The sequence below is a fragment of the Sarcophilus harrisii genome, chromosome 3 (assembly GCF_902635505.1).
Source record: "Sarcophilus harrisii chromosome 3, mSarHar1.11, whole genome shotgun sequence".
NCBI lineage: Eukaryota > Metazoa > Chordata > Mammalia > Dasyuromorphia > Dasyuridae > Sarcophilus > Sarcophilus harrisii.
This window is the reverse complement of record NC_045428.1, coordinates 574,328,884-574,354,639: the sequence shown is the minus strand read 5'-3', so window position 1 is coordinate 574,354,639 and position 25,756 is coordinate 574,328,884. Positions and strand designations below refer to the sequence as shown.

The window sequence follows — 25,756 nt, the reverse complement described above, 5'->3', positions numbered from 1 at the left end:
AAACCACTTACTGGCCTAATCACTTCACTGCAGACTTAGACTCCAGTTGGAGATGGAGAAAAATGATAAATTTTATTTTTTTCAATTAATTTTAACTATTAATTAATATTTTTGACTTTCTATGCCCTATTGAAAAAAATTTCTTGTGAAAAATACGCACAAATAAAATAAATTCCCATTTTTAAGGATTAATATTTTTTGCCTTCCCATGTCCTGTTGAAAAAAATTTCTTGTGAAAAATATGTACAAATAAAATAAATTCTCATTTTAGCCATGTAAGCATCTTTTTGTGACTTAATTTCTCAGTTAAGAGATGGGTGACATTTTCCTCATTGTTCCTCTGGAATCAGGGATAGTCACTGATCCAGATTTTAAAGATTTTTCTAAGTTGTTTGTCCAAGTTGTTTTCATCATTGCAGAAATTGTTCTCTGGTTTTTTTTGTATTTTTTTTTTTTTTTTTGGTTTTTTTTGGTTTTTTTGCTGAGGCAATTAAGGTTAAGTCACGAAGCTAGGAAGTGTTAAGTGTCTGAGACTGGATTTGAACTCAGGTCCTCCTGATTTCAGGGCTGGTGCTCTAATCACTGCACCATCTAGCTGCCCCTCTCCTCTGTTTTTCTTACCAGTCTTCTTAAGTTTGCTGAAACCATCCCCTTCATTATTTCTTGATGCTGTTGTTCAGTTGTATTCAACTCTTTGTGATCCCACTTGTGTTTTCTTGACAAAGATACTGAGGTGGTTTGCCATTTCCTTCTCCAGTTCATTTGACAGGTGAGGAAATTGAGGCAATTAAAGTGAAATGATTTGCCAGGGTTACTTAGCCAATGTCTAAGGCTATATTTGAACTCAGGAAGACCCAGGCCCAATGTTGTATCTACTGTACCACCCCGATTATTATTTCTTATAATAGTGTTCCATTATATTCATATAACCTGTTCAGGTCTTTCCTAATTAATGAGCACATCCCCTCAGTTTAAAGTTCTTCACCATGAAAAAATTAGCAACTACATACATACATATATATGTGTGGGTGTGGGTATATGTATATACATACGTGTTCCTCACACATACATATATACATATGTATATTTAAAGTATGGGTCCTTTTCCCACTTTTCTTGATTTTTTTTTTGAGTTGTTTCTCCTTTGTTTTAGAAGAGGATCAATGACATCAAGGTTAATGTCTTTTTTTTTTCCCCAACAATATTTTATTTTTCCAATTACATGCAAAGATAGTTTTCAATATTCATTTCTGTAAGATTTTGAGTTGCAAATTCTTTTTCCCTCCCTGCCTTTCCTTCCCAAGACAGCAAGCAATGTGCTATAGATTATACAATACAATACTTTTAAACATATTTCTATATTTGTTCTGCTATGAAAGAAAAATCAAAACAAAAGGGAAAAACTACAAGAAAAAAAGCAAACAAATAAACAAACAAAAAGGTGAAAATAGTATGCTTCGATCCCCATTCAGTCTCTAAAATTCTCTCGCTGGATGTGGAGGGCATCTTCTGTCCCAAGTCTCTTGGAATCGTCCTGGATCACTGCATTGCTGAGAAGAATAAATCTATCAGATGATCATCATGTAATCTTGTTGTTACTGTATATAATGAAGGGATGATATCTTGACTTGTGAATAAATTGGATTTAAGTGTTGCACAAAATTGTCAGTCTCTCTCTTTCAGAGTCATTAAAGTCCAGTGATAGGACAAAAGGTAGTCTGACTGGCTATGGCCTGAGATGTGGTGGATGACCCTGGCGTCTTTGATGTCTGACCAAACGCTAAGTGATCCACAGAACCTGCTTCAGGACCTTCATGGCCATTGGAATAAATTGTTTAGGGCAACTAGATGGCATAGTGGATGGAACACTGGCCCTGAAGTCAGGGGGACTGGAGCTCAAATTCAGCCTCAGCTGTGATCCTAGGTAAGTCACAATTGCCTCACTAAAAAAAAAAAAAGTTCCACTTGATTCATTCTGCCAGAAGAAGTCTTTATATAGATAGACAGACACCTGCCCCAATTCACCCACAGACTTGAGGTCTGCCAGTTACCTGTAACTGGTTTTGGCCCATCTACCAAGACTTTTACCAGGGGGGCCACTGTTCATGCTACAGTTTCTTGGAGCCACAGGTGAGAGTTGAGTGGCAGGTAGACACCAAAAATGGATGAGCAGCCCTGAAAAAGGCATGGCAAGCCCCTCAAGAACATCCCAAATACCTCCTCTTTGGGGAGTTCATACCTAATAGAGACACAGTTTAGCAGCTTTGGGAGCATAGTTCCAAATTGCTTTCCAGAACGGCTAAACCAACTCACAGCTGCACAAACAACGCACTCATGTGCCTGTTTTCCCATAGCCCCTCCAACATGTGTCATTTTCCTTCTTTGTCATCTTTGCCAACCGTGTGGATGTGAGATGAAACCTCGGTTGCTTTAATTTGCATTTCTCTAATTATGAGTAATTTGGAGTCGTTTTCATATAGTTGTTGATAACTTGTAATTTCTTTCCTTGAGAAGTGCCTGCTTATATCCTTTGAACATTTGTGATATGGAGAATGACTCATTCTTGTACAATTAAATCATTCTTTATATATCTTGGAAATGAGACCATTGTCAGGGAAACTTGCTGCAAGCATTTACCCCTGCTAAGATAACCCGTTTCTCTTCTAATTTTAGCTTCATTGGTTTTATTTTGAAAAAGCTTTTAAATTTTAGGTATTCAAGTGTCCATTTTTATCTTGAATACAATATTTCTAAAAGAACAGGTCCTCCGGAGGAGACAGGAATTTGTCTAGACCCTTCTTTATGAGACAAAATGTTCTTTTCCTTCTTCTCCTTCCCTTTTCCTTTTCCCCTTCCTGTCCCTATTCTGAGGGACTGCTGGAAAGGCTGATCATAGACAGAAAGGGTGTGCCCTTCTTAGCCTGTGCCTGATTCCTGAGATCCCTCCTAAGGGGCCCTCCTGGAACAGGCAGGCTTGCTGAGCAAGGGGATCAACACCTTCAGTTAAGACATCCTTCTCCACTCCAGCTGGGGCCAGACCTTGGGTCCCAATAGTCTCAATTTGTGCTAGAGATACTCCCTGGCCCTCCTACTCCCTCAGGAGCCTTTTCCTGCGTCTCTTCTCTCTGTCTCAGGAAGCCATAGCAACCCTTTTCCCAAGCACCATTCTTCCTCAAAGTACAATTCCTGCACTGGGCACTTTAAATGTCCTACTGTGAAACAAATTTCACTGCCTAGGAGGCAAAGCCCTGATCACCTTGCCCTAGTTACTGCTCTGTTAATCAGTAGCATAAATTGTAATCTCTGTATCATCAGAAGGATTGCAAGTAAAGGGGAAGAGACAGATACCTGAATATCTTGTTTAAAAAGCAGGTAAATCAGTTGGAATATAAAGGGGACAATGGGAAAGCGGGAAGTAAGACAAGTAAATAAGGGCTAGATTACTGTTCAGCTTAAAGGGTTTGGACTTTATTCTGTGGGTTACAGGAAACCCTGATAGGTTTCCGGAGTGCAAAATAGCCTTATTTGGAGGGAAAAAGAGAATGCAGGCCAGGGGTCCAATGAGTAGAGAATTACAATCAATCATCTATCAATCAAAGCAGCAGTAGATAGAACATATATCTTGGAAATGAGACCATTGTCAGGGAAACTGTTCTTTTCCTTGAGTCAAGCTCCAAGCAGCCTCATTTATTAGGTGTGTAATCACTTATCCTCAGTTTGCCTGAATTTCCTCAACTGTAAAATGGGGATAATAATAGGACTTACCTCCCAGGGCATTTTTGATAAGTGAGATGATATATGTAGAGTGCTTAGCCCAATGAGGTGGCTGCCATTTTGGAGTTTTCTTGGCAGAAATACTGGAGGGATTTGCCATTTCATACTCCAAGTAGTGCCACAGAAGGTCAGATATGACTGAAAAAAAAAAAAGACTAAAAACAACAATATACATCAACATACTTTCTTGTCTTTTGCCTTGTGAAGGACAGAAAGAAATAAACCTTTATTAAGTACCTACTATGTGCCAATCCCTGCAATAAATGCTTTCCAAGTATTATCCTATTTAGTTAAAAAAAAAAAAAAAGCAAACAAACAAACAAAAAATCCAACTTCTGTCTTGGAAAAATAATAATTTCTCAGGGTCTTCCAAAGTTTCTCATGGGCTTCACTCTCAAGCGACGTTCTAGAGGAAACAAAGCATTGTGAAAATGAGGAGGGAATCTATTCCAGGCATGGCAAATAGCTAGCTCATGCTAAAGTCCAAAGAGGGAAGACTGTTCCACTATTTTTCAGTTGAAACCAACCCCATTTGAGGTTTTCTTAACAGAGATACTGGAATAGTTTGGCATTTCCTTCTCCAGTCTATTTTACAAGTGAGGAAACTGAGGTAAACAGGACAAAGTAGCTTGTCCAGAAACTAGTAAATCTGAAGCCAGATTTTAATTCAAGTGTTCCTGACTCCAGGCTTGGTGGTCTACCCATGGTACCACCCAGATACTTTTGATTGGAAAGATGGGAGTATCCTATTTGAGGAAGAGTCAGAAGGACAGTTGGCCTAGACCTTAAAGTTTGGAAGCATAGAAATGTAATAATAAATAAGGGAACCACACAATAACATGGCTAAATGATTTTTTTCTCAGGGTTATAGTTCCAAAAGTGGATTTTAAAGGGCCCAGCCGCAGAGATTGTACTCTGAGAAAATGGTTCAAGTTATAAGTCCAGGATTTGAATTTATGGCTCCTAACTCCAACTTTCAAGCCAGGGCCCGCTTTGCCCCGGGGTTTTAAGAGCAAAACAGAAGAGCTTGTTTATTTTATCCTAGAGACAATTAGAGAGTTTGTTGAAGGAAGATAACATGGTTAAACTTGGTTAAGATAACATGGTTAAATTAATCTTTAATGTCAATTCCAGGCAAGAAAGAATAGTGCAGAGAAATGGATTTAGAGCTTTATGGACTAATGTTTTGGCTCGGGCAAGGCATTTCACTTTCTAGATCTCAGTTCCCTTATCTGTCAAAAAAAAAAGGAGACAACTTATTAGATGGTATCAAAAATCCCTTCCCTCAATCAACTAGCATTTATTAAGCCCCTACCCACTAAGTGCCAGACACTGTGCTAAATGCTTCCCTCCTTTATCCACTGTCATTCTAAGACAAAGAATTCTAGCTGGGACTGAGGGCTTGAGAGCAAAAAGGAAAGGCAGAAGGGATAGATAATAAAGATAAGAGAGAGAAGAATCAAACAGGCTCCTGTTCTGAGCCTGAGAATTGGGAGAAGGGTTATCACAGATAGAAATGATATCATTGAGGGAACAATAATAACTCGGTTCAGTCTCAGATACCACCAAGAGCTAGGGGTTTTCATTAGGCCCATTTTGCAGATGGAGAAACTGAACCTCACAGAGTTTTAAGAGACTTGCCCAAGTCCCATAGGTAGGAGGAGTCTGTGGCAGTATTTTACTTGACTACAAGGTTAAGGATTTCTTTGCTACTTTGCTTCTCGGGCCCTGGCTTGAAAAGTTGGGAATTAGTAACCATAGATTTAGGTCCTGGACCAAAACTTGATCCAGTTTCTCAGGTAAACCATTAAATGCCTTGTGCCTTAATTTCCCAATCTGTAAAACTGGGAATATGACTGTATGCCCTATGAACTTCACAGGTCTGTTTGAGAGATGAAATGAGATAGAATCATATATTTGGAGCTGGAAAGGGGCCTGACAGGACCATCTTGTCTAACCCCTTTGTTTTACTCCAAGACTTTAAAATTTCAGGGGTCCTCAAACTTCTTAAATAGGGGGCCAGTTTACTGTCCCTCAGACTGTTGGAGGGTCGGACTAGAGTAAAAACAAAAACTTTGTTTTGTGGGCCTTTAAATAAAGAAACTTCATAGTCCTGGGTGAGGGGGATAAACGTCCTCAGCTGCCGCATCTGGCCTGAGGGCCATAGTTTGAGGACAAATCATTTGAAATGATTTTCCCAAGATCACACAGGTAGGTAGTGGCAAGGTCAGGGTTTGAATTCAGGTCTAGATAATTCCAACTTCAATGTTCTTGTCATTGTATCATGTTGCCTTCTCAGAAAGTTTACATAAAAGAATTTTGGAAAAATGAAAAAGTACCATACTAGGTATGACTCATCCCAGGCTTCCCACCTCCCACATTGTTCCTCACCCATATAGAATTTAGTAGATTTTACACTTTAAATATAAAGTTCTGTTGATGTCTTTTGTAATTTCATCACCTGGTTTCTTATTCTACTTCTGCCACCAACTTACTGAGAGACCTGACACTTCTTTCCCAGGTCTCAGTTTCCCCAGCTGCAAAATAAGTGAAGAGGAAGACAAGCTGTTCTCAGGCTTTCAGATTCCAAGTTTCTACATTTTAAAACATGCAACACCACAGCTGAGTTTCTGTTTAACCTGATAATGCTGGCAGGCACACCAAGTTGAGGACTATTGCTCTCATCAAAGATCCTGGCTGGCTTCAGGAATTTTATTCCTGTCTTGCTTGTACTAGAAGGAGCTGGTTTGCTATCCCAGAGCTTTGCTCCTAAACAAGAATCTATTTGTCCAACAGGGTTGGACTAAGGAAACACTCCTTTTATTTTTATTTATTTTATTCATTTAAAAAATTAAAAAAAAAAACAGAAATCATATTACCTAGAAAAATCAACCACTGGATTTCTTAGTTTGCCTTTTAGGTGTGCAAAGTACTTAAAATTTTTTTTTTCTTTAAACTTTTCTTGGCCAGCTCTATGCTGTAAGACAACAGAAAGCCTCAAATGACACAGGTAGACTTTCAAATCACATTCAAAGCCACTCACCAGGAATTCTGTCACCGTGGCCCAAACGAATTTCTATCAGATTCCCCAAACAAGCAAACTTGCTTTAAAACCAGATTTTTATGAGATTTTGATGGAGGAATTTGTGTGCTCTATTACCTCCAGGAATACAAGCTTTCCCATGCTGCTAGAACTCTTGTTTATTATACCTTCCATACATCTGGCACTGAGGGTATTCTCATAATATTAGGTGCCTTCCTACAGAGCTCTGGAAATTGTGTGGGGACCAATGGAGAATTTGAGATGCCCTTTGCTTATCCTTCCTTCTTCCTATTTCCTATCTCCCAAATGAAATAATATTTGTAAAGTGCCCAGCACAGTGGGATGGTCCCCACTAGTTCATCTTTTTATTAGGGCATTTTCTAAGAAGGCAAATGATGAGACTTCAAGGCAGCACAGACAAGAATGACAGGATCACAAGAAGGGACTTCCAACACATTGAGCAGTCTCCAGGGAAACTTAAGAACAGAATGTCTCCTATAGAATGTGACCTTCTTGAGGGTTGGAACTATTGTGTTTTTGTCTTTATCTTCTTAGCACCGAACAGTACCTGGTGCAAGCAGGTGCTCAGGAAGAGCTTGTTGGTGGACATCCACGCACACACAGGATGGACAGGTACGAATAGTCTATGATTTTCATCATTGAAAGAGATCTCTTCATTGAAGAGATCCCAGTACAGGTCTCTCAGAACACCAGTACAGGTCTCTCAGAACACCCCCCCCCCCCGACACACAATCCCTTATTTCTTGCTTCCTCCCATGCACCTTCCCATTTTCCTTTGGATCCCTTACAACTAGCCAAGAGCTTAGCAGAGTGCCTTGCATATAATTGGCATTCAAACCATGTTGATTTACTGACTGACTGATTTCAACATTCCACAGTTCCAGCCAAAAACATTCCAGGTGAACAGTTATGTCAGGTTAATCCAGGTCTTTCCATCTTTTTGTTGATAAGCTGCCCATTGGACAATAAGAATCCTCCAAGATTACTGTGAGACCCTTAATGAAGGAAGGGAAAAAACGTTATGGGGACCATCAACGTGAAATAGAGCACTGCTCAAAATCAATTGAAAATACTCTTGGCACTCTGAGGAAAGTACCTTTGTTTTTAGAAAGGACCAAGGCTTTATGTGCAGGACAAAGTGACTGTTTTGGAAAAGCTGGTTCCTCCTTGTGGAGGGGTCACCGACACTCCCTGCTAATGAATGAATGCCCTTGATGGTGTCCAGAGAACAACATGGCTCTTTATTAAAAGGCAGGAGGAAACTTGGATGCCTTATTAGAAGGCAACTAATGGCTCCATTTGCTGGAGAAAAGCAGAGGGGGAGAAAGCCTTGACAACCTGTGCTTTAGCCAAGACCTGTGCTACCTGCCTTTAACAGCTTGGCTTAAAACAGGGAAGACTGCTGCTCTGAGCAGAAAGGATGCTTGAATAGCATTCAAGGTATTCCTCCTGCCAGAAACCCCGATGACTGGTCTTTTTATTTTGGCAAAGCTCTGATGCTCTTTGGGCTTTTGGTACAAGTCAATTCGATTCAAGCCAGAGTCCCAGGGGGATCATGTAGCATCAGCAACTCTGTTCCTGCCTTGCAGGCAGTTTTTGATGGCAAGATGCAAAACAAAAAACAACAAGGAATGAAAAGAAAGGCTGGAAGAAGCTTTAGAGAGACTTGCCAGCTTATAACTGGTCTTTGGAGAGGCAGAAGAAAGGAAAGACAGGGGAGTCCTGGGAGTTTTTTGTAACCTTCTTTATTTGGCACATTCTAAATGGGCCAACTGTACTGCAAATACCAGTGTGGCCTTCCTCCAACCTTGTTCCATATTTGGATAACAGCACACAGGTATTTGCCCAAGGATTTAGACCTGAGCAGATAGCTAATTACATTACCTCATTTATAGACCTGGAAAATTAAGCCTAAAGAGATTTAGAGATTTGATCACTTCCTTCAAAAAGGGTCACATAGGTAAGTAGCAGATCTCACTGAAAACCCATGGCTCTTCTCACTCTGTCAAGCTTCAAATAATTCAAAGGCTGACTCTTACACAAGATCTTTCTGCTCTCTTTCCCTGCTCCCCCCATCCCCCAGTTGCTAGCATTTTCTCCTTTTTATTGCTTTGTTTGTGTCTATTTTTCTTTTTTTTTTTATTTTAACAATAGCCTTTTATTTTCAAAATAAATATAAAGATAGTTTTTAACATTCCCCCTTGGAAAATCTTGTGTTCCAAATTTTTTCCCACCCCCATCCCACCATCTAAACAGCAGGTAATCCAATATATGTTAAACATGTGCAATTCTTCTACACATGTTGGATTTTTCATAAGAAAAATCAATGTATCTATCTTTTGAAATGATGATCTATACAGGATTTCTTAAACTTTTCCCACTCACAACCCCTTTTTGCTTGAGAAATTTCTACATGACTCTAGGTATATAGGTTTATAAAATAGGTATATCAATCAAACATTTCCCTATAATAAATCATAATTTAGTGATCCTCAAAGTCAGTTACACAACCCCATATGGGTTCAAAATTCACAGTTTAAGAAGCACTACCACCCTTTAATCTCCTAAAGGGCAGGGGATGTTCAGTTTTTATCTATCTCTATCTCTGTGATCTGCAAGTAAACACTGAATGTACCAAGGAGTTTCTCTGAAACAGGGTCTCACTCTGTGAACTTGGATCTTATTTTCATTAATTTTTAAGTAAAATGTACCATTTCCTTCAATAATGCTAATGGGACATTTCTGAGGAATAGAAGGATTTACTCAAAATATCAAAGTTGCCCCATTAACAATTCCAAGTTCAGTTCCCTTCTAGAGGAACTTATGAGTTATTGGAGGTCATTTTTTAGTATCTATTTTTGGATACTTGGGAGTCATTTAAATGTGTGTGCATTTATGTGTGGGGAATCAAACAATGACTATCCTTTACCCAATATATACTTGTTACCCTGAGGGTGTCTTACCTGGAGCTCCTGGGTGTTTGGTATCTGGCTATCCTGTTACCCACATTTTAAGGAACCAAGATATGAGCTATATTTTAAGATTTAGCCAGAGTAAACTGTGGGTAGATACAAATGAGCCAAAAACAATATAAGCTTTTGTGATCAACCCTTGAGATCAGACCCAATAAATGTGAGCCCAGAGTCTGGGACATACTGTTCTGTGTTTGAAATATATTATCTCTGGACTCTTCCCCAGTTACTACTGTAAGGTTCAAAGGGAAACCTTAGGGGTTTTTAATCCTAAAATTACTGCTAATAAATCCACTACTGGTTAACTTGTCTTTAATAATAAGTAAATAGATAACACTCAGCTCCAAGCCAAGTGTTGGAGGCCTTCCTTCTCACTGGTAGGAAGAAGGGGAGCTTTCCCACACTCTGAGGCATGCTGTCCTACAAATCCATGGGGAGAGTGGGTACGTGAATAAAGAAGCCATCTCTGATATTGAAGGGACCTAATATCCTTTCTCTCTTCAGGGGAGTCCTAAGCTAACTCTTTCTTCTCTGCTGGATGAATTGAAATCCCCTCCTCCCCAACCCCCCATATAGGAGGACCAATTCCTGAACCTGAGCTAATGATGTTCAAAGGCCACCATATTGAGTTCAAGTTCTGGGTGGGCTAACAGACCACCAGAGGAAGAGACTCCTGAAACTCCAGGGTTTTTTGGAGAAAATGACCACTGGCAGGAGGATGAACCCAGTCCCTGAGCCAGCTGATCAAAAGATATTTGTCAGTCAAGTCAATCAATGAAGCACCTAAAGCATCTTCTGCTCTCTCTTTTGGAAAATCTAAGACAAAACCTAATCCCAGGGAACCAAAATGGGGTGGAGGAGATAACAGAAAGTGAAAGAGTATGAAAAAAGGAAGTTAAACTCCTATTGGTAGATGCCAGGCAGCAATACCACTGGTAGGGCTTTATCCTAAGGAGATCATTAAAAAGAGAAAAGAACCACATGCGCAAAAATGTTTGTAGCAGCTCCTTTTGTAGTGGCAAGGAATTAAAAACTGAGTGGACGCCCATCAGTGGGAGAATGGCTGAATAAGTTATGGGATATGAAAGTTATGGAATATTATTGTTCTATAAGAAATGATCAGCTGAGCGGGATGCTCTCAGAAAAAAAAAATCTGGAAAGTCCTCTAGCAAAGTGAAATGTACCATATACAAAGTAATAGCAATGTTTAGGGACAACCAACTGTAAATGACTTTCTCATTCTCAATAGTACAATAATCCACAATTACTCTGGAAGACTTAGGATAAAAAATCCTGTCCATATCCAGAAAAGGAACTGATTGTGTCTGAATACAGATTAAAGCATTCTCTCTTTATTTTTCTCTCTCTCTTTCTTGAGGGTTTTTATTTTCATTAGGATGGGAGATCTGTTTTCTTTCGCAACTTGACTTTTATGAAAATGTTTTGTATAATTTCATAAGTGTTTTTTTAAAACTGTGGATGGGGATAAGGGAGAAAACTTAGAACGCAACAATTTTAAGAACAAATGTAAAAACTGAGGGAAAACATTAAATCAATATTTAAAAAAGATAATATAATAATCAGCAGGATGAATTCAGAAAGGCCTGGAGAGACTTACATGAACTAATATTAAGTGAAGAGAGCAGACTCAAGAGAACATTATGGCAACAATAAGATTATGTGACAATCAACTGTGATGGACTTCTCTCTTTTCAACAATGAGGTGATTCAGGCTAATTCCAATAGACTTGTGATGGAGAGAGCCATCTGCATCCAGAGAAAGCACTGTGGGAACTGAATGTGGTTCACAAGATAGCATTTTCACTTTTGTTGTTCACTTGCTTATTTTTTTCTATTTTTTTTTCCTTTTTGATCTGATTTTTTGGTCCAGCATGATAAATGTGGAAATATGTATAGATTAATTGCACATGTTTAACTTCTATTGGATTACTTGCTGTCTAGGGAAAAGAGGAGATGGGTGAGGAAGGGAAAAAAATTGAAACACAAGGTTTTGCAAGGGTGAATGCTGAAAATTATCTTTGCGTGTATTTTGAAAATAAAAACCTATTTTTTAAAAGGAAAGAATCTAATTTATAAAACTATTTATAGCAGCTCTTTTCTGGTGGCAAAGAGTTGGAAATTGAAGGAATGCCCATCCATTGGTTAAACAAGCTGTATTATATGATTATGGTGGGATAATGCTGTCAATAAAAAGTTTAAAAAAATGAATGTTAAAAATTGTTTTCAACATGTAATTGGGAAAATTAAATATTATTTTAAAAAATAGATGCCAGCCTTCCTCCAGGAATGAATCTAGTCTGGACCACATGTATGAGTCTGGAACAGAGAGGCCCCTTCGTGAAGAAGCCAGCAGCCAATTCTTAATGTTAGAACATCCTGTCAAAGAAAAAACATATTAATACTATTACTGTACTCTGCTCGTCTGCCAGAAATAATTTTATTTAATTTAAATTAATCTATATTTAAGTCATTCCTAACTTGGAGAGAGAGAACTTTAAGTTATTCCAAACTGGCATAGTACCCCATTCTCTCTAATATAATTCTGCTCCAAGATACCATTTAAATTCAGTCAGTCAATAAACATTTATTATGTCGGGCACTATGCTAAAGGGATAAAAATCCTTTAAAAACAAAATTGGTTAGTATAGGTGGGACAGCAGAGACCTGGAAGATCTTTAGATCTTCACTAAAGTGAGGCCAGGGAGAGGAAGCATACTATTGACTACCTGGCTCAAGTTCTAGGGCCATCTTTTTTAAATGGAAATTTTTGGGAGGAACTCCAAGTTCCAATCAAGAAAGCTTAAGGTATTAGTGAAGTCTTAAAATTGTTTTCTTATTCAATAAAGTAAAACATATTAAAATAAGGCCTGGATTAATATTCTGGAAGTGAGCAACCAAGTCACTCTTCCATTCCTCCAAGAGGAACGTTATATAAAAATATTATTAATTTTTTTTATTAAGAAAACAATTTTTAATATATTTCCACAGTCCTGTGCTGGACCAGGAGGTAAGGAAGTGGGAAATCAACTTTTCTTCCCACCCTCCCACCTCCATACACTAAAGTTTTGTTTACTTAACTTGTATACCAATATGTTTCTCTTTGGTAGAATGTAAGCTGTTTGAGCGCATTTTTTAATTTTTTAATTAAATTTTTGCCTTTATGACCCTAATCCCTAGCATTAAATTAATTTTTGCCTTTATGACCCTAATCCCTAGCATAATTGCTGGCACATAGTAGACACTTAATAAGTATATACTTAATTGAATAAAATCATTTCAAAAATTAGGGATGACTAATTTTTCAGTGACAGACTAGGTAGATTTATCAATAGACAGATGCTGGACCTGGAATCCAATTTGACTTCAGATACTTACTAATTGTGTGACCCTGGGCATAACAATATAAGAATTTTTGCAACCAGAACAGCATCATGTAGTGCAAGGCATCTTAAACTTTTCCCACTGGATCCCTTTTTGCCTGAGAAATTTTTACATAACTCTGGATATTTAGGCAAATAAAATACATATCTAATTCAAACATTTACTGATAAGAAACCATAATTTTGTGACCCTCACATTCAGTTACTCATCCCCAAATGGAGTTCTGACATTCAGTTTAAGAAGCTCTGATATGGTAGATGAGGCACTGTACTGTAAGGCAGGAAAGAGCCGGATTCAAATTCCATTTCAGATACTTATTTGAATCCAAATAACCAGTAACTACTAATACTATCTGGAGCAAGTGAACCTGGACAAATTATTTAATCTCTGTCTCAGTTTCCTCTTGTATAAAAGCACTCAGCGGTTGCTACCTGGAAGACTCTTTTTAGAACTAAATCTGATATTATTCTCGAAATAAAATAAAGTAACATCCTGTCTATATTTAACAATGGAAAGTGAAGGGAGCCCCACAATCAATCAATACACAAACATTTCTGAAGCATGCTCTGTGTGCCAGACACTGTGCTAAGTGCCGGAGAGACAAAAAGAGGCAAAATCCCTGCCCTCAAAGAGTTTACAATCTGATGGGGGAGAAAACCTGCAATGAAATATATACAAAGTGAGTTTTATGCAGGATAAGCAAGAACTAGTTAAAAGATGGAAGACTCTGGAATAAAACTGATTTTAGGAAGGCTTTCTATAAAAGTTAGAATTTTAATTAGGACTTAGAGAAAGTCAGGAAGGTCACAAATTTGAAAAGAGAAGAGCATTCGAGATATGTAGAGGGCAGCCAGAGAAATTGCTTTCTTTTACACAAAAGTTGTTTTTGAGTCATTTCAGTCATACCCAACTCTTCATGACCCCATTTGGGGTTTTCTTGGCAAAGATACTGGAGTGGTTTATCATTTCTTTCTCCAGCCTTTTTTTTTTTTTTAAACAAATGAGGAAACTGAGTCAAACTTGCCAGAGTCATTTGGTAGGAAGTATCTGAGGATGGATTTGAAGTCAGATCCTCCTGACTTCAAGCCCAGCACTTTAACTCCTGTGCCTTCTGGTTACCTTCCTACACAAAAGTGTATATACCACTATAACATGCCTGATAAATGGTCATCAGATTCTCCTTGAAGATTTCTGAGTAGGAGGATTTCCTTCCTCTCCCGAGGCAGCCCATTTGACTCTTGGACAGCTCTGGTTGTTAGGCAATTACTCTTGACATGTAGCCTAAATGAAATTCTTTGAAACTTCTACTCACAGTTTCTGGTCCAGCCCTCTGGGAACAAACAGAACAGATCTAACCCCTTCAAATACAGGAAGACAAACTATCATGTGGCCTCCAATTCCCTTCCCATCCCATTAACTCTTCTCCACGCTAAACATACACTGGTTCTTGTATTCTATGGCTTTAAGACCTTTTTTCCAGATTAAGTAATTCTCCTCTGAGCTTAATAACAAGCAGTTATTAAACATTGATACTAAGTGTTTAGCAAAAAAAAAAAAAAGAATCTCTTCTTAAGGAGCTTACTTTCTAATGAGGGAAGATAGTGTGTATTTGTGTGTGTGAAAAAGAGAGACAGAGAGAGAGTGAAAGAGACAGAGAGAGAGAGAGAGAGAGAGAGACAGACAGAGAGACAGAGAGAGACAGAGACAGAGACAGAGAGACAGACAGACAGAGAGATAGAGACAGAGAGAGACAGACAGAGACAGATAGACAGAGACAGACAGACAGAGAGAGACAGAGAGACAGACAGAGAGAGAGAGAGACAGAGAGATAGACAGAGAGACAGACAGAAAGAGAGAGAGAGAGAGAGAGAGAGAGAGAGAGAGAGAGAGACAGACAGACACAGAGAGAGAGAGACAGAGAGAGAGAGAGAGAGAGGAGAGAGAGAGAGAGAGAGAGAGAGAGGGGCAGACAGAGAAACAGAGAGAGGGAGGGAAGGAAGGCAACAGAGACAAAGAGGGAGGGAGAGAGACACAGAGAAAGAGAAAGAAAGAGAAAGAGAAACAGAGACCAGAGAAACAGAGACCAGGCAGAGAGCAGAGAGCAGAAAGACAGAGAGAAACAAAGACACACAGAAAGAGACAGAGACCCTCTTCATGCAGCCCAGGGTCAAGTGATCTTTTGAGGGAGTGGGGCTACATCATATAGCAGAATAACAGTTTCTGGTCTATTATATTTTTCAAACACATCAAATGTCTAACTGTGCCTCCCCATCTTTCACTTGTGACATTGATTTTAAGTACTTTAGTACAAGACTTTATATCTATCTATCCTTATTGAATTTGATTTTAACTAGATTCAATCCAATGTTTGAACCTTCTAAGGTCTTTTTGGATTTCTACCAGGGCATATCAACAACTGCTATGCAATTTTAAGCTTTAGAGAGGTATCATGTGATACTGAAAGATTGAAGGGCATGTCCAAGACACAAAATCATGACTTTGTCTCTAACCACTATATCACAGTACTTCTCATTTTAGAATCTTGGAAGCCCTGATACTTCATCTCAGTGTGACATCAGTTTCCCAGTGGGTGCTTAATAATATCTGTTGAATTTGTTATTAGGTCCATTCTAGATCAGGGCTTCTTAAACTTTTTCTACTTTTTTCATCTGAGAAATTATGTGACTTTAGATATATAGGTAAAAATAGGTATAAAAACCAAACATTTGCTGATAATCAATCATAAATTTATTTTAAATCAATTCTTTGGTATACGTATAATTTTACCATTTATTAAAGACCATTGCAGATTTGTATTCTAGTGACATGGAGGCGCTTGTTTATTTTTACATATGAATTAAATCTTGGCAGAATATTCTATATCTTTCTTGGCTGACAAATTTTTAGCGACCCCCTCCCACATTGTTATATGACCCCATTTGGAGTTACAACCCACAGTTTAAGAAGCTTCATTTTAGACAATCAGTCTTTCTGTCTGAGGAAGAAAGCCAAAGATAGAAGGGGGAAAATAGTCCATTCTTTATACTTTAAATGATAACATCTTCATTTAGATTTGCAAATGTATCCAGAAATTAATCAAGATTCTGAATTTCTGAGTTTCAACTCAGGTCCTTGGAATGGGGCATATTATTTAACTTCCATAGAGATCAGAATGTTGACTTTAAACAAGGAATTCTGTTGTTGATGGTTTCATCTTATACACACTCCATGATGGATGTAAGACTACCAAGTTATCTCTGATACCATATTGTTTCCATGATATTCATCGGACCCAGTTTTTTCAGTTTCAGCTCCAGGAAAGTGTCTGATTTGGAATTGGGAGTCAGGGTGGAGGGGGGAATTACATGTCATCTTTTGTCCTGAACCCTCTACTACATCCTGGAACAAGGCGGTTCCCAGATAGTCACTAAGGTAATACAGAAAAACAGACAGATAGACAGAAAGAGACAGAAATAGAGAGACAGGGAGAGACATTTGCAGACACATCATTTGTAAAAAGATATACACAATATGGTCATAAACTAAGCTCTGGCAAGCAGACTGCTTTATCTCTCTTGGTCTCAGTTTTCTCCTCTTTATAAAGATAAATTCCACCCAACTCATGAAGGATTGTTGTCATAGCAATTTTGGTGGAGGAACACCAGGTTTAGACACTTGGTATATGTGCTTGGCTAAGAAGCCAATGGGGTGAAGATACCATCTGTGTGAATATGACTGAAGCCTCTGAGTCAGAATCACCCCAAATGTGCTGATCTAATATACTTTCTTTTTATATTTTAATTGATATTTTTATATCACCTTAATTTCTAAATATATCCTTCTTCCCTTCTCTGAGAATCATCCCAGGATTATGAGCTAGAAGGAACCCTAAGAGGCAGTATAAACCAACCTCCCACTTGATTGACAGATAAGGAAACTGAGGCTACATAAGTAAAAAAATGCCAGTGGCAGGATTTGAATCCAGGTCCACCAAATCTAAACTGTAATCCTTCTACTGCATTATAAGGCTCATATTATAGCAATAAAAAAGAGGGGGAGAAGGTAATTCAACAAAATTAGCCTGATAGAGAAGCTGAGAGGAAAACATACACCTCTCTCCTTTCTTTAGGGTTAAATTTGATTGATGCCAATATACTTTCAGATTAAGGGCATTTATATGGATTTCTTTTTTTTAGTCAGACATGGATCTTTTAGTCCAAATATTGGAATTACAGAGCAGCTGGGGGTAGACTGCTGGGTCTGGATTCAAGAAGATTCATCTTCCTGAGTTTAAGTCTGGCCTTAGACTCTTACTGTGTGATCTTGGGCAAGCCACTTAGCCTTATGTGCCTCAGTTTCCTCATCTGTCAAATGAGTTGGAGAAGGAAATGGCAAACCCCTCCAGTACCCAAATAGAGTCACAAAAAATTGGATATGACTGAACAAAAACAAGAATTATAGCAGTTGACTGTAAACATCTGATTTTTTTCATGGGCTGACAAAAATCTCTGGGAGGTTTCACACCCTTGAATCATAGAACATGAATGTGTCAAAAAAATGAATCACATCAAAAAGGAAAAGGAGAGAAAATGTGGGGATGAGCAAGAGGCAACATGATATATATAAACAAAGAATTAAGAAAGGGAAGTGATATAAAGGATTTCATGAGACAAATGTGTGATCAGGAAGAAAAAAATGAATCAGTCTATATTGGATAGAGCTATCAAGGATAGCCTCCAGCAATCTGAGAGAAAATCAAGGTGTGCTGGAATCAGCTCTAATCTGCTCAGACTGTTCAGCCAATTGTTTTTTTAGGGTGAACATTTATTCCTGGGAATCAGCAAATACTACAAACCAGAGTTTGATTTGGTTTATTCATTGCATAGACTTAAAATGAGAGAAAAAATGTTAAATGCAAATTAAATTTGTGTCCAGTGAGAACTTTTGGTTGTTAACCGCTTACCAGCATACCCCAGGTGAATTCCCTGTGGAAGAGGTATAGGAAGACCAGGACTACAGTCCCTTGATATGGGTTAGTTGTGATGGGTATTGTGGGAAGAAGTACCCACAAGGGGATATCACCAAATCATCCCATTTGCTTTTGGGATCAAAGCTCCTGAGGTTGTTAGTGAATCATGCCCAGCATGTTTGAATTGGGCTGATAACCACGTGTTTACACAAAATTCCTCTTTATTTAGGCCAGACGTTGTTTGCACTGACTACTATCATCTTGATGTGGCCAAATAACTATTTAAAGAAGTTTCCAAAGTAAAGGTCAGCATTCTACTCACCCTAATCGCTTCATCTATGTCTGAAACAATCTTCCCTGAATATAGGTCATAGACAGCGATTTCTGCTTTCTGCTCTGCAAAGTCCCATTGTGTCTAATATAATACAGAAACTGAACCGTGAAAGAATTTCTTGGTATTTTTTAGACCCATATCTGGGTAGATGCCTAGGTGCACATTTTATGTAACCAGGAACACAAGAACATGGCACATGTGCAGATTTTCCCTGCTCTGAGAGATTTCCTGTGCTCTAGGGGACACCTTGGAGATTGGGGACAAGTTTAAAGTCACTAAATGTGACTGCCAAATAGCGTCTGAAATTTCCAAGCCCTGTGACCCAGAGATACCACTGCTAAGCATGTATTCCAAGGGCATGGGAAGGTCCCACACAAACAAAACACTGGTAGAAGCCAACAGTTGTGAACAAAGTAGATGCCAATTGATGGAGTGGCTAAAGAAGTCATGAAGCATGTATGTAATGGGACACGCCTGTACCAGAGGAAATGAGAAATAAGAATTCTGAGAAGTATGGGAACGTTTTTATACCATTCAAATGGTCCACAGCTGGTCCAAGAGACCATACGGTCTCATACCTTCTCTTTATCCCCTAAAGGACCCTTTCTTCTCTGGATCTAGGTATTATGATCCTAAAGAATTCAAACTTTGGGAAGTCCAGCAATAAAGGAGAGACGGACCGACGGAGGCAGAAAGAAGAGACGCACAGAGACAGAGAGGTCACTGTCAGGGGCACGACGAGCGCCGGGTTCATTTTCTGCCTCCGTTCCCAGGAATGGCTCGCTAAGATGCTGGGGCATCGATAAAGACAGAATGTAAAGCAGCCCCGGGGCTCCGCCCCCGCCCCGCCCCGGGATCCGCCCCCAGGCTCCGCCCCGCCCCGGGGCTCCGCCCCCGCCCCCGGGCGCTGGTGACTGCCGGACCGGCCCCGGACTCCCGGGCAGCTTGCACCCTCCGGACATCCTTCGGGCTCTGCGCCAGGCCTCCCAGCCCCGAGCTTTAGCTTTGGCAACCTCAGAACCCCCGGGCCGCGGCAACCGGCGAGCTGGCCAATCGGCGTGGAGGAGCGCGGCGCCCCCCCACCCCCCTTTCTTTCCTCGGGCTTCTCTTCTGACCCCTCTGGGAGAGCGCGGCCCCACGCATGCGCACCCCACGAGCACGCGGCTGCCCCGCGCCTTCAGGCTCTCTCCACCTCGCCCCACCCCTGCAGCCCCCGGGCGCGCGGCCAGCCCGGCGTGACGTCACCAGCCCGGCCCCCGGCGCCACGTGACGACCTCGCTCGCTCGCTCGCCGGCTCCGGCCGCGGGCCGGTGGCGGCGGCGGCGGCTGGGCGGCGGTGGGAGGCTCGGGAGGCGGCGACGGCGGCTGCGGCCGAGGAGGCCTGAAGCGGGGAGGAGGAGGAGGAGGAGGAGGAGGCGGCAGGCCGGGGACCCGCCGACCAGCCGACCCACGGTCCGGACGACTGCGGGACGACCGCAGCCGGGGCGGCGGAGCCCCGAGCCGCGCCCCCTGGTCCGGCCCGCCAGGAGCCCCTTTCCGCAGAAGGAGAACACGCTGCTGCACCTCTTCGCCGGAGGGTGAGGGGCGGGTGCCCCCCCGGCCTCCCTCCCCGCCCCCCCCCGGCCTCAAGGCCGCCCCTCCCCCGTCTTGGCCCCGGCCCTTCCCCTTCTTTCCCCCCCTCCTCGCCCCCCTCTGCCCCCCCCTCTTCCCCAGGGTCTCCCCGCTTTCTGCCTCCCTCTGTCCGCCTGGCTCTCCCCAGTTCCGCCCCTCACCTCCCTGTCTCTGCCCCCCGCCCCTCCTGCAGCCCCTGCTGTCTTGCCTTAGCTGCCCCCCCCCCGTGTCCCCTCCTCGGTCCGGCTTCGTTGGCTCTTTGCACACCTGCACGCTCTCCCATCCTCCTCTCCCGCCCCCGCTCGGTCTCCCGATTCCGGCCTGCCTGGATGCTGCCCCCGGCTTTCGTTCTCGCTCCCTCTCGTTGTTTCCGTCCCCCTTTGCGGTATCGGGGGGCTGGGAAAGAGGATGGGGGGTCTTTTCGTGACATCTGGGGGTGGGAGGCAGGGGGGTTGCTGCTGTTTGAGAGGAGAGTGGGGGAGAGCCTTCCCTAGCCCCCGGCCCAGGCCCTCCGGGCGAGCTCGGCCAGAGCGCCAGCTCCGCGAACGTCCCCTCTGGGGCAGCAGCTTGCTAACAGCCCCTCCAACGCTCTAGGGCGTCTCACGCTTTCTCCGGGGCTTAAACGTCGCTTCTCTTTGATCTTCAAAACAAAGGTCGAATGACTTGCCCAAGGTCACACGGTCACCTGGGAGAGGAGCCCGGCTTCCTCCCCGAGTCCCCGGCTTCCTCCCCGAGTCCCCGGCTTCCTCCCCGAGTCCCCGGCCCCGTGGCCCGGCCGCCGCCAGCTCCGGAGGGCAGGGGCCCCGCCTTTGGCGAGTCCCCGGTCGTTAGCTCGGTGTCCAGCGCTTGCCGGGGCTTAATGAATGCTGCCGTGGCTATGACGGTGACTTTCCTTCGGGAACTTAATCACCGTGTCCTTCGGGATCCACAAAGGATGACAAAGCATTCCATGCGGAAGGGAGTTAAATGGTGCCTTGTGGGTCCGGGCGGTTGGGTTTTAAATCAAAATGGGAGTGTTTGCTGCGGCTCCCAGCCCGTCTGCCCGGGTACTCCTGCTAAGTATCGGGAGTTTCAGCGTTTGTTTTGTTTTTAAATAAAGAAGATCTGAAGTGAGACCATTGGGTTGGCTGGAAAAGTGTCTTGGATAGTTCAGTTTGCCTGAGTTTAATTGGTCGCTGTGTTGAGGCCGCTTGTCTCCTGCCCTATGTTGAAGGAGGGTGATAGACTTTGAATCAAAGATTACTGTTAATTCTGGGAGCGCTTAGATCCGTCACAGGCATAGCAAAATTTGGAACGTTTCAGGAGAGGAAGGGATAAAGCTCTAATCTGCTCATTTGTTTCGTGATCTTATAGACTGTCCCAAAAGTCTGAGCACAGCTTTAAACTGTACGTGAAGGTGTTATATTGGTGCTGCGACACAAGAGATGTATTTACCTTCCCCAAATCCTTGGCTTTTAGGTATTTGAAGTTTTCCATATAAAACTGAATGTTTGCCTTGATGGCCAATGAGGGCAGGCAATATGTGGGAATTTGGGGATAATTAATGTTTCTGAACTCATCATTTCAGCAAACAGGTGAAGGAATTGTATTAAACCCATAGGAGAAAGCTCAAGTAGAATTTAGAAAATTTGTTGAATAACATTTTTTGTCCTGAATGAAATTCTCTTTGGAAAATTAAATGCTTATAGCAGGGAATTCAGAGTGCAATAAATAGTGTTCTTGGATATAGAATCAAAGGTTCCATCTCACTTTTACCACTTCTGACCTCTATGACTTCAGGTAGACTCTGAGCTTCAGGCTCTTTCTCTTTGAAATGAGCAATTTGTACTGTGTGACCATTAGGGCCTCTTCTAGCCCTTAAACCTATGATCCTGTGAGGATTACTTTATAATAATCCTCATGAGTTTTCTAATGTCTTGTACCCTTAGCTTGGCAGGGGTTTTAAACCTTTTCCTGGGGGGGAGGAGGGGCGCGAAATAAATACATAGGATTCAAGGAAACCAATTCTCCTAATATAAAGATTAAATTTTTTTCCTCATCATTTTAATGAATCTCCTAAAATATTTACCCTTTAGCTCCTTAGAGGCCTGTAAATTTCTAGTTCATCCCTAATCGGTGCCCTTGTATATGTATATTTTTCATTTGAACTGTTTGGTAGAATTGTTTAGGTTTTTTTTTTTGTTTTAGCATATATTAATTTAAACTTTAAATGAACACTTTGAAGTCAACACTTTGAAGCTTTTGGATTCATTTACTGGATTTATTTTGCAGTTCACAAATTGGAATTTTAAGAATTATTGTGAAGCAAACAGGTACAGAAAATGATTTTTACAAAAAAAGTTTTCTGTGTAATAAATCGGTGATCTTGATCTGTTTCCCACTAGCCTGTTCTACTCTAGGGTAATAGGACAACTATAAAATGGGTCAATTTGCTCATTTTGTCAAATGGGGGAGGTACTGTCTATTTATTGTTAGAATTAAATGAGGCAATAGATGTAAAGCTGAAAAGCACTATAAAATACTATTATGATTATATGTTATGCACTAAAAAACTAATCCGTCTGATGATCCCTAAGAATGAAAATAAAGAGCATATGACATGTGCTGCTCAGTTATATTGCTAAATTGTTTTTGTTGAAAAACTTAAAAACCCATCCATTCCCTGTCCTCCAAGTCTTATAACTGCTCCATTTCTTTAAAGCCAGTAGAAATTATACCATTAAATACTTTGTATTTTAGTATTGTCAGTGTAGCTAGGGAGGGGATGGTTTATAAGTAGTTGGCAAGACTTTAAAGGAATTGCATATCCTTGGAAATATTACAACAGTATGGACTTATGATTATCAGATTATTTGAGCCCCATAAGCAAAAGAAAGACTTAAAATTTTTCTATTAGCCTTTAACTTTAGGGAAAGATTTTTTTTTTTTTTTTATAAAGATAACTGAGTATTCAAATGTAACTTATAAAAGGTGTGGATTAAGACCATAGATTTAGAGCTGTAAGGAATCAGAAAGGTTATCTAGCTCAGTTTCTGAAACTGAGATCTAGAGAGATGTAAAATGTCATACTTTAGAGAGTGTGTGTGTGTATATATATATATATATATACATATATATATATATATATACATACAGTATATACTTTAGTATATACTTTAGATTTGGGTGTGGAGGGTATGTGCTAAACTTTGAAGATTTAGAAACTCATTTTATTAGTCTACCAAGGAATGATTCATCTCTGATAACATGCTGTGAGATTTGCAGATTTATTTTTAAATGAGAATACCATCATATTTGTTTATAATTACTCGACATCGCTTTGGCAGTAAGTCTAATCATTTGGGGGCAGCTAGATGGCATAGTGGATAGAGTGCCAGCCCTGAAGTCAGAAGGATCAGAGTTCAAATCTCCCCTCAACACAATTAACACTTCCTAGCTGGGTGACCCTGAGGAAGTCACTTGACCCAGATTGCCTCCCCCCAAAAAGAGACTAATCATTTGAAGAAGGCACTTGCTCCTAGTGGGCAAAGAAATAAAATTATAAATCAAAAGGTTGTCTAGTGCTGCTAATATTGAAAAAGAATTGGATATCCTTCAGGAATATTTCCATCCAGCTATTGTAGAGTAAATTGCCTTTCATTTAGGGGTATTTTTCTAGTTAAATGAATGACCAGCATTGAATAAGCAGCTTTACTACTTGACAGTACTGTGGAGACCAAAGTTTTCATTTCTGCTCTTTTTCTGGATTCCAGGAAGACTACCACCTTCTGTTTCAACACTTTTGGTGATAGTTACAATTATGGTCTTGATTTCATCTGTTTTTAGTTAAGGTTTGAAAAATATGGAGTAATTACTTCTGCAGCTGAAGTAATGTTTGTAAAGCCCTTAGCACAGTGCTTGGTATATAGTAGGCACAATATAAATGTTAGCTGTTATCATTATTATTATAATAATTACCTAACTAGAATTTGATATGGTGTCTCTCATTTGCACAAGCTGTGACTGGATAGTCTTCTGAAGTTTATGTGTTACTTGTAATAACTGACTTAAGCTATAATGAGGTTTGTACACTATGGTACTGAACTATCATGCTTTAAATCTTGCTTTTTTTTTTTAATAGTTTTTTATTTACAAAACATATGCATGGGTAATTTTTTCAACATTGACCTTTGCAAAATCTTCTGTTCCAAATTTTTCCCTCCACCCCCCACCCCTAGGTGGCAGGTAGTCCAATACATGTTAAATATGTTAAATCCAATATATGTATACATATTTATACAGTTATCTTGCTGCACAAGAAAAATTGGATCTCAAAAGAAAGAAAAAAACCTGAGAAAGAAAACAAAAATACAAGAAAACAATAACAGAGAGTGAAAATGCTATGGTTGTGTTCCACATTCAGTTCCCACAGTTCTCTATCTGGGTGTAGATGGCTCTCCTCATCACTGAACAATTGGAACTGGTTTGAATCAACTCACTGTTGAAGGGAGTCACGTCCATCAGAATTGATCATACAATCTTCTTGTTGCTGTGTATAATGATCTCCTGGTTCTGCTCATTTCACTCAACATCAGTTCATGTAGGTCTCTCCAGGCCTTTCTGAAATCATCCTGTTGGTCCTTTCTTACAGAACAATAATATTCCATAACATTCAAATACCATAATTTATTCAACCATTCTCCAATTGATGGGCATCCATTCAGTTTCCAGTTTCTAGCCACTACAAAAAGGGTAAATCTTAAGTCTTAAAATAGAACCTAGAATCTCAGATTTCTTCAACGTTTCTCTTAAGTGGCACTATAAAAAAGGTTTGACTGCTATGATTTTTAAATATAACCTGTAGGAAATTTCTTATTTTCACTCTGTTTTTCTCTGATGTTATTATGGACCTTTTAATCAAGTTAGCTGATGGGCTACTTTTGCATCTCTTTTAAACAAATTTTGTAAATTTAGGTTTTTTTTTTTTTTTGTTGTTGTTGTTGTTGTTGTTTTTTAAACTAAACATAGAGTGCAGAAGTAGAAATGGACCAGAATTTAAAAAAAGGCATTTATAAGTCAGTGTATATTTTATTGGGCCTCAAAGTATATGAATTTCTTTGAAACTTTTAGACATTTCAGCGAGTTAAATATAAATGATTTCAATCCATTTAAAAATATAATTTTCTGAGTGTGTGTATATATTTCCATTAGTAATGCAAATCGAGTTCCATTTCATTTACTGTCTCAGATAATTGTTGTGTATCCTTCAACAACTTTGAGATTGATTTCTTTGGAAAGGAGATGCTACATTTTTTATCTGCATTTATTGGTTGTGATGACCTATAAACTTCATTTAAATAAGAGAAACATCATTCTATGTGTGTTGTAAATTGGGTTTTATAGTTAACATTCTCAAACTTTGCATGAAGAAATGATCAATTGTGCACATTTGTGCAAGATTGTTCTTATTTACTACTTTTTTCCAGTTGGCTGATTTTTTTATTTAAGGGTCTGAACACTTTCTACAAAGTGTTTCTTTCATTAATATTACTATTTTTATCCTTATTCTCAATGGAGACAGGAGACAGGAAGTGTCATTTGGAGAATTGGCTGATTCAAATTACAAGTATTTATTTTGTTGTGTACAGACT

The 25,756-nt window shown here is 40.1% G+C and overlaps 1 protein-coding gene across 1 annotated transcript in view; it reads left to right on the top strand.

Moving 5' to 3' along the window:
- The window catches only part of SLC25A33 (solute carrier family 25 member 33), a 144,090-nt gene that overhangs the window by 100,623 nt on the left and 17,711 nt on the right, over positions 1 to 25,756 (top strand). The window contains exons 2-3 of the mRNA XM_031961559.1: positions 19,726 to 19,894; positions 19,995 to 20,092. Coding sequence (XP_031817419.1) covers positions 19,726 to 19,894; positions 19,995 to 20,092 — 267 coding nt within the window. The remainder of the gene's footprint in view (positions 1 to 19,725; positions 19,895 to 19,994; positions 20,093 to 25,756) is intronic.